The 10359-nt window shown below is 40.0% G+C and overlaps 1 protein-coding gene across 1 annotated transcript in view; it reads left to right on the top strand.

Moving 5' to 3' along the window:
- The first annotated feature begins 4765 nt into the window (after positions 1–4765).
- Positions 4766–10359, top strand: part of LOC138372163 (autotransporter adhesin BpaC-like) — a 74611-nt gene continuing 69017 nt past the window's right edge. The window contains exon 1 of the mRNA XM_069337474.1: positions 4766–4877. Within this exon, the coding sequence (XP_069193575.1) occupies positions 4766–4877 (112 nt within the window). The remainder of the gene's footprint in view (positions 4878–10359) is intronic.

Below are 10359 nucleotides of genomic sequence, written 5' to 3'. Positions count from 1 at the left end.
AGACGGGAACCCAGCGATGGGGGATGTGAACACGGATTTCGATTTGGTTTCAAAATATAACTTCTTTAAAAATATTCTAAGCAAAGCACAGGAGCAAGTTTTTCTTTGACCAGAAACATGACACGATTGAGTCTGACATCTGCTATCGTATTCTGTCTTGTGTTAACACTTTTAATACCCTATTATTATCCCCTTTGTTGTATCCATTCAACCACTTGTACACCTCTATCATGTCACCCATAATTCTTCGCCTTTCTAGAAAATGCAATTTAGCTTTGTCAATCTTTCTTCATATGACAAGTTTCTAATTTGGGGAATTAACTTAGTCATCCTACGCTGGACACGTTCAAGTGAATTTATATCCATTCTATAATACGGCGACCAAAACTGAACTGCATAATCTAAATGGGGCCTAACTAGAGCAAGATATAGCTGAAGAACCACACCAGGTGTCTTGTTACTAACGCTGCGATTAATAAATCCCAGTGTCCTATTTGCCTTATTACGAACATTCATGCACTGATTTTTTACCTGGGTAAATATTTTTTTCGGTAACAGGATTTGTGGAACCAATTACCGCATAACGTGGTGGAGGTGGAGACCCTCGATTGTTTTAAGAGGTTCACAAGTGGATGAATGGACATAACAGGGGGGATATTAATAGGGTATTAAAAATATCAACGCAAGACAGAACACGAAACAATGGGTATAAATTGGATGAGTTTAGATTTAGGACAGACTTGGGTAAATACTGGTTCAGTAACAGGGTTGTTGATTTGTGGAACCAATTACCGCGTAACATTGTGGAGGTGGGGTCCCTCGATTGTTTCAAGCGCGGGTTGGACAAGTATATGAGTGGGATTGGGTGGTTATTAAACAGGAGCTGCCTCGTATGGGTCAATAGACCTTCTGCAGTTACTGGCTTTACAAGAATGTTAAAACATTAATTATATGTACTCTCATAAACCCAACGTACCTTCTTGTATATATATAAATAAATTAAATTGACAACCTGTTATTAAATTGGAGCTGCCTCGAATTTATAAAAATAAGAGCTTCCTCGTTTGGATCTACAGGCTCCTGCAGTTTCCTTAATTTATTTATTTATATATATACAAGACGGTACATTGGGTGTATGAGAGTACATATAATTAATGTTTTAACATTCTTGTAAAGCCACTAATATGCTTAGCGTTTTGGGCAGATAACACTTATCATGATCATAAACAATACTATCACATAAACATTCATTCTGATGATCGTGACACCATCTGTTTTTATCTATGATGTTATCCTAACCCTCCAGACTTTGCAGCAGCCATAGTACATATAATTGAGTGCATCAATTATATGTACTCTCATAAACCCAATGTACCGTCTTGTATATATATAAATAAATAAATAAATTAAGGAAACTGCAGGAGCCTGTAGATCCAAACGAGGAAGCTCTTATTTTTATAAATTCGAGGCAGCTCCAATTTAATACCAGGTTGTCAATTTAATTTATTTATATTGTATTTATTTATATATATACAAGAAGGTACATTGGGTTTATGAGAATACTTAGCACTGATGTTTATACATTCTTGTAAAGCCACTAATATGCATACTGATAAATGTAAAGTTCTGAGGCTAGGTAATGATGATGGCTCTTGCACTCTGCCCCAGGTCTAACGTAACACTAGTATTAAGAACTGCAAGATAACACTATCACGGGCTCTAAACATTGAAGATGGAGTCTTGCTACTGGTGACATGCCTCAGGCATTCATAACAGCGCTTGTCTGTTATAAATGTATTACGTATATACAAATTTGGCCCTTGGGGACTCGACTGTTAAGGTTTGTCGTGGGTAATTTCATATATCAACCCTTCCTCCGAATATACAGTACGTTTTAATACTAAATGCAATAAGTACATTCCTGACTGTCTGCATAGTACATATATACACTTAATTGTGCCCTTACATTTACCTCCCCATATATTCTCTTAATTTTGTGTTAATACACTCAAAACTTTTAGGTTGAAGTTTCCGTGTTCTATTCTTGAAACTTGAAAATGTCCAAAGAGCTGGCAAGCACGGAGTGGAAGAGCGGGGTGCAAGCACGGGGTGAGGAAGCAGAGATCTTGAGCGAGGAACTGGAGACGAGGTGAAGAGGGGGAGATGAAAGATCGGTGGCCCAACCACCGCGGATTTGAACGTGAGTAGAGTGAAGTGGGTTGAGTGGGGCGTCATTTGCGGTGGACACAGGCACTGGGGTCGCAAGCAGCTGGCAGTTGAGGGTTGATTTCAGATGTTGACGTTAAATCATTTTGTTAGTAGTCTTTTTTTCTACGATTTCAGCAAATTCTGATCTTTGGTCTTCTTGGGCTTGTCGGTCTTGGTGGTCTGACTTCGTGTTGGCCTTGTGGTGGTGGTGTAGGAGGGTGGTGGTGTAGTGTCGTGAAGGAGGAGGTGGTGCTCCAACAGACACGTCGATGAGTAGAGAGCAGAGGTGGTGGATCGCGGAGGTAGAGCTCTTGAAGGTCGAGTAGCAGCATAAGAGTCTTCATACTCTAGAGGGTCAGACATTGCATTGCTGCATAATTCACCACTGGGACGGGTGAAGGGTCAGCAACACCTGGACAAACGTGTGCAGCAGGAGCTGACAGCAGGTGGAGCAGGAGCTGACAGCAGGTGGAGCAGGTGCTGACAGTAGGTGGAGCAGGTGCTGACAGTAGGTGGAGCAGGTGCTGACAGTAGGTGGAGCAGGAGCTGACAGCAGGTGGAGCAGGTGCTGACAGCAGGTGGAGCAGGTGCTGACAGCAGGTGGAGCAGGTGCTGACAGTAGGTGGAGCAGGAGCTGACAGCAGGTGGAGCAGGTGCTGACAGCAGGTGGAGCAGGTGCTGACAGCAGGTGGAGCAGGTGCTGACAGCAGGTGGAGCAGGAGCTGACAGCAGGTGGAGCAGGTGCTGACAGCAGGTGGAGCAGGTGCTGACAGCAGGTGGAGCAGGAGCTGACAGCAGGTGGAGCAGGAGCTGACAGCAGGTGGAGCAGGTGCTGACAGCAGGTGGAGCAGGAGCTGACAGCAGGTGGAGCAGGTGCTGACAGCAGGTGGAGCAGGTGCTGACAGCAGGTGGAGCAGGTGCTGACAGCAGGTGGAGCAGGTGCTGACAGCAGGTGGAGCAGGAGCTGACAGCAGGTGGAGCAGGTGCTGACAGTAGGTCTGAAAGCGTGGCCGCGTTCACAGTGATGTCGTGGTTTTAGCAACTTCGCTTCGTAAAGAATTCTCCAAGAATTCTCACAAATTCTCGGGGGTTATAGCAATCATTCTGGCCGTCGATGTCAAAGTTTTTACTGTGCTATACAGCGATTGGTCGGCGGCGACTGCAGGCTTAATGGGTGGCTGGTTGGGTGGGAACTGGGCACCCCCAACAGCAGAAACTTGTACAAGTTTTAAATATAAAAAATTATTTTTCAATATTATTAAACAATAGAGATTTTATACAAAATTGCAAAATATCCTGAGTTACTTTATAATTTATTGAAAGGCTTTAGTTTTGTTTTATAAAATGGTAATATCAATATAGTTATAGGTTAAGTACCAATTGTAATTAAGAAGCAATAAATGCTATTTACAGGCTTGTCCTCCTACACTCCCAAGGTCATCTGTGGTCGTGGTTTTCTATACAGCTTTTCAGGTAAACTCTAATATTCACAATATTTTGATGCCATGCTGGGATTAAGTGTATTTATGTACTATGCTGATAGTTAGGAAGGTACTTATTACATTTACACAGTCACAGTTATTTACATTTCACAGTCTCCGTGGTGTAGTGGTAAGACACTCGCCTGGCGTTCCGCGAGCGCTATGTCATGGGTTCGTATCCTGGCCGGGGAGGATTTACTGGTTGCAATTCCTTAACTGTAGCCTCTGTTTAACTCAACAGTAAAATGTGTACTTGGATGAAAAAACGATTCTTCGCGGCGGGGATCGTATTCCAGGGACCTGCCTGAAACGCTACGCGTACTAGTGGCTGTACAAGAATGTAACAACTCTTGTATATATCTAAAAAAAAAAAAAAAAATAGTATTAAAACGTACTAACTATTCGGAGGATGGGCTGTATATATTAACGTAGTGATTCCCCAAAATGGGTAAATTACCCAAAATTGGGTAAAATTGGTTTTTATTTGGGTAACGACACATCTCGAACTACACATTAAAATTTACCCTTTTATGTCCTTGCAGGATGCTGACGGGGTTGACTTCAGTGAACTCAAGGATGACGCGTGACCCACTTCACAAAACTGTCTGGTTACAAGCAATATAATACTTGTATCGCATCAGGCTTGGACACCCATGTGCATGGGAAATAGGCTTACAGGTTCCAGAAGATGAGAGGAAATGTTTCAGGCACTGTCGAGAAATGCCCGACAGCCCACTGGAACATTATCTAACACAGTTACAAACCCAATAAGATTTAAACTTAGATTCAACAGAGCATAAGTTAAACACACGGAGCATAATCTTACTGAAGCGACCATACGAGTCATAAATACTCATACTCCGCCTAAGTAAAACAGAAACAAGTAACACTTAGAGGGCCAGCCAGAGGTTCCCACGCTGGAATATCCCTGTAAAATAAAAAACTTAACTGAACAAGAAAGGTCTATGTATCAATGGGTTTCAAACCCATTTGTATGATACTTGACTAAACACCCCGATAGCGTTAATGGTTTTGCATGACAAATGATTGAGTTTAGATCAGGCAGTCACGGCAAAATGTTACTTGAAGTAAAGGATAATATGGAATCTGTCTGTTTAACAATTAACGATGAATATCCCGAGGTAGATGGGAAGACCGTGATGCAATTATTGCCTTCTCCAAGCATGGGTAAATTAGGATTTTTTTAATCTTGCCTTCATATACACCACAAAACGAAACTGTTTACTGAACAGTGAATAATATGTGTCGCATGCTATATCCCCAATTGCTCCCAATTTTAAGGAACTAGCAGGATGGGGCAGTGGCATTTTTCTCATTAACTGGGACCTGAGTGATGATATATTCATGGTGAATAATTGACATGTTTCTGTGGCTGCTTAAATGTTTAGAGATTTTTACAATAATGTCATTGCATTAAACATTTGCTTCCTATTTACCTACACTGGGTAAAAAAGACCACTGATAAACAGTTGTGGGTAATGAAGGAGAAAATTTGGGAAGTATAGCATTAGGCTAACTCCTCAAACTCGTTCAGTTCTCTCTACTTCTTTTCTATTATGATGTCATCATTGGCGGTGACACACATATTGATCTCTTCTCTCACTACACCACCAGACAAACGTTAGTACAGAAGAAAATACGCAATAAAAACATATCACACAATAAACAAATATATGAGAATCATGTCCAGTATCCTCATCCAAACTCAGAAATTCGTGGCTGGCAAATGACTGCTTCTCGGTCACTAGGTTTTTATAATTCTTAAAGTAAAAACAATTGAAAACTATCTTCCGGGTTGTTAATTAAATGTAACTTGTACACTTTTAACTCTATTAGGTTTTATAATGAGACACTGAAATCATTATCAATCACCTAGTCCACTTGGTGCAGTGGTAATACTCTTGCCCGGTGTTCCGCGAGCGCTTTAGCCTGGGTTTGTATCCTGGCCGGGGAGGATTGACTGGGCCGCTATGCTTACTGCTGGCTTTACAACCATGTAACAACTCTTGTATATTTGTATATATAAAATATATATATATAATATATAATATATAATATATATATATATATATATATATATATATATATATATATATATATATATATATATATATATATATATATATATATATATATATATATATATATATATATATATATATATATTGTTTTAGCTGAAAGAAGAGTTCTCCAAAACTCATTTTCGTAATTTCAAGGTGAAGAAAAAAAAAGTAAATTACTATAGAATGTATTACACTTATTTATACAATTTGCACAACGTTTCGAACCTCCATGGTTCATTCTCAAGTGAAAAGAATTTGATTGATGATTGATTGATAAAGATTAAGCCACCCAAGAGGTGGCACGGGCATGAATAGCCCGTAAGTGGTACAATTTTTTTCCTCAGTATTCTGAGGTTGCATTTAACCATCAAGCTGTTATCGTGGGGGAGGATACTGCTTCACAGTCTTTATGAGGGTGTCCAGCTGCTGGACACCTTTGTTGACCAGGAGAGTGGCTGTGTTGATGGCTTCAGGTGGCCACTGCATGATTCAAGAACTCTTAAAGCTCTTCTAAGGTCATTGGTTGCTTCACATTCCAGAAGATAGTGAAGTAATGGCTTTTCTGTGACAGTTTGGCAGAAGATGCACTCTCTCTGTCGGGGTTCACCAATCTCCCAGTTGCATCTGTAACCTAGACGTAGTCTGTATAGCCTAACTGCTATTTCCCTGTGGATTCCTTTTGGGATATTTAACCTTTCTAATTTGGTTGCCTGAAGATACCATGTTGCAGATGGCGAACCTCCAGCTATTCTCTGGTGCAGGTCGGCTTTGTTGAGATGTGAGAGTTTTTTGGTGATGATGTTTTTTATGTTCTCTAGGCTGGGTTGAATTGTTTTATGTATCACTGGATGACGAGTTGCCAATTTAGCAATTTCATCAGCTTTTTCATTTAATGGGATTCCAATATGGGATGGGATCCAGTTTAAAGTTATGTTGAGGCCTTTACCTTTAGCGACTGCTCCAAGATACAAAATGGTGGTAATTATTTCCACATTATCTTTCCACTGTTTTTGTCCTAGTATTTGAAGTGCAGCTTTTGAGTCTGTGTGTATGATTGCATTTTGAGTGTTTTGTGCAATCACATATGCGAATGCCTGTTGTATGGCAAACAGCTCAGTTTGGGTTGATGATACTAGTCCTCCCAGTCTCCAATATGCCTGTACGCTGGTCGTGCAAAGAGCAGCGCCAGCACTCTCATATTCTGTGTCCACCGATCCGTCTGTGAAGATGTGGGTGGCTCCTGCTACTGCTATGCTATATATTTGCTCTTCTATTATGCGCCTTAGGATTGTCGGATCATAGGCAGCCTTTTTCATTGGGATACTTTCTATTACAATTTTGAAAGTAGGCTCTTCCCACGGTGCGGAAGGAGTGTAATTTGGGTGTGGATGATCACCCTCTCTATCAAGAATCATGCTTTTTTCTGAAAGAATTTTCAGAACTGGTTGATTTATACCCGCACTGGGTCAGGTGATAAGACAATAAAGGTGAAAACATGGGGAGATGCATAAGGGATAAATGTGGGGTGAAACATAAGATCATAAGAATAGAGGTAACTGCAGAAGGCCTATTGGCCCATACGAGGCAGCTCCTATCTACATACAAAGATTAATCACGTGTAACTGGCCTGTTATGTTGGACATTGTCTTCTGTGTTGGCATCGATATGTTCTTGTCTTGTCCTTACTCTCATGGTGGGTAGAGTAAATAGTTCCGTTATTTGGGTGTTCATGGTAGGTCGCTCTATTCTTATGTGAATTGCCTCAAGAATTTGTAATCTTCTTGCATCTTGGGTTTTGTCTATTATGCAAGTATTCTTGTTCAACATTTCTCTTGTTAGAGTGATGTCATGGGCTTGTCTCATGTGATTCCTAGGGGCACCGGATTGAATGATGGCATGTCAAACGCCTCGTCAGCTTGGTTGACGTCATACCTATGTACTTACATTGAAGGTTACATCCTTCGTGGGGGCAAGTGTACATGTATACAACGCTTGACTGCTGTAGAGGGTTCTCCGTCGGCTTCGGGCTGTTTTTGATAAGGAGTTCGGAAGTCTTCTTGGTTTTGTAGAATATTATCAGGTTTATGTTTTGGTTAGGAGTAGTGCTTTTTACTCCTTTACGGATTATTTCTTTCATTATTCTTTCCTCTTTTATATGTTCACTGTGCATGGTTGATTTGTAATATAATTTTATTGGGGGTGTTGTGGTTTCTGTTCTAGGTTCTGAATTATACCAACGGTCCAAGTGTCTTCTTATAGCAGCGTTTATTTCCGCGTTGCTATATCCGTTGTTCACCAATACCTGAGTTACTCTTTCAAACTCTCTACTCACGTTGCTCCACTCAGAGCAGTGGGTAAGCGCTCGACGAATATAAGCATTGAGAACACTGGCTTTGTATCTTTGGGGGCACTCACTTCTACCGTTCAGGCATAATCCTATGTTGGTGGGCTTGGTATATACGTTGGTGCTTAAAGAGGTTCCTGTTTTTGTTATTAGTACATCCAGGAATGGCAGACTGTTATTTTCACTATTTTCATGTGTACTGAGAGTATTGACTCTCTCTCTAGATGGCTTTTTAGATCAATTAGTTCATCTGAGTCTTTTACTATTACGAATATGTCATCTACATAACGGCAGTATACAGTTGGTTTTTAGTCTGCTACTGAAGACCCTATCTTCGATGGTTCCCATATAAAAATTAGCAAATAAAACTCCTAAGGGGGAGCCCATTGCTACTCCGTCTATTTGTAAATACATGTCTCCTTGTGGACTGATGAAAGGGGCTTCCTTTGTACATGCTTCGAGAAGACTCTTCAAGTGTGGCTCAGGTATGTCTAATTTGGGGGTGCTCTCGTCTCTGTATACTCTGTCCAGTATCATTCCTATGGTTGTGTCGACTGAGACGTTGGTAAACGTCTTCCAACCTATCACCTAGCAAAAAGACTTAACGAACTCCTAACTCCATACACTCCAAGTAAGTATAATCTACAATCATCAGCAGATTTCCTAGAATTAATCAAATCTACTCAGCCCGATGGAATCATTGCTTCCCTGGACGTCGAATCCCTATTTACCAACGTGCAAGTCGACACAATATATATATATATATATATATATATATATATATATATATATATATATATATATATATATATATATATATATATATATATATATATATATATATATATATAATTGATAATTAAATCACATATACAACTTACTGGTCATGACATTAACAAGATAAATCATCACTAGTCATCAGATAACGTATGGTGAACCTGAGCATCAAAGTACATACTAATAAACTAGCTCCCCAGGCAATGATGGCCTTGTGCTCACTGATTAGTATTGATCAAAACAATCCGCCCAGTGATGACAATAGCGGTGACTCCCTCCCCCTCACTGCGCCAGGCATGCTCACTTATTAACAAGTATAAGTAATAAGTACAATGGAAAAATAGTCATCTTGATTAATATAGTCGATCAATATCAATGAGTGTGGTCCTAGCCTCATGACAACTGTGAATGGTGTCATTATCTGCGTCAGAAGACACACCTGCACAGTTGCACACGTCTCTCTACCACTGTAAATCCAATATCACAATTAAGACATAATATTAGGATACATACAAATAGGACACAGGCGGTCAGCTATATGTGTCCACCACGCTCTCACAGCTCTGACTGGTCGCTCGGCCTACCTGGCAACTCTGGCAAATAAGTCCTGCTTGGCAGCTCATCCTGGCCGACGTCTCGCTGGCCAAGTCTGCCACATACGGTACATTTGTACCACAGCGGTACAATGTGAGCCTTGGGCTACTGTGGCCCTGCAGTGTGAAAAAAGGCTTATTTTAGTACATTTTACCGAAAAGCAGTACAATGTTTTTGTACCAGAAGGTAGTTTATATTTTCCCAGTAGATGAAGTAGAAAATTTACGTTTTCCCAGTAGATGAAGTAGAAAATTTACGTTTTCCCAGTAGATGAAGTAGAAAATTTACGTTTTCCCAGTAGATGAAGTAGAAAATTTACGTTTTCCCAGTAGATGAAGAAGAAAATTTACGTTTTCCCAGTAGATGAAGAAGAAAATTTACGTTTTCCCAGTAGATGAAGAAGAAAATTTACGTTTTCCCAGTAGATGAAGAAGAAAATTTACGTTTTCCCAGTAGATGAAGTAGAAAATTTACGTTTTCCCAGTAGATGAAGAAGAAAATTTACGTTTTCCCAGTAGATGAAGAAGAAAATTTACGTTTTCCCAGTAGATGAAGAAGAAAATTTACGTTTTCCCAGTAGATGAAGAAGAAAATTTACGTTTTCCCAGTAGATGAAGAAGAAAATTTACGTTTTCCCAGTAGATGAAGAAGAAAATTTACGTTTTCCCAGTAGATGAAGTAGAAAATTAACGTTTTCCCAGTAGATGAAGTAGAAAATTAACGTTTTCCCAGTAGATGAAGAAGAAAATTTACGTTTTCCCAGTAGATGAAGTAGAAAATTAACGTTTTCCACAGTAGATGAAGTAGAAAATTAACGTTTTCCCAGTAGATAAAGTAGAAAATTAACGTTTTCCCAGTAGATGAAGTAGAA

The sequence above is a fragment of the Procambarus clarkii genome, chromosome 38 (genome assembly GCF_040958095.1).
Source record: "Procambarus clarkii isolate CNS0578487 chromosome 38, FALCON_Pclarkii_2.0, whole genome shotgun sequence".
NCBI lineage: Eukaryota > Metazoa > Arthropoda > Malacostraca > Decapoda > Cambaridae > Procambarus > Procambarus clarkii.
The sequence above is the reverse complement of the archived record's forward strand: the minus strand, read 5'-3'. Positions and strand labels throughout refer to the sequence as shown.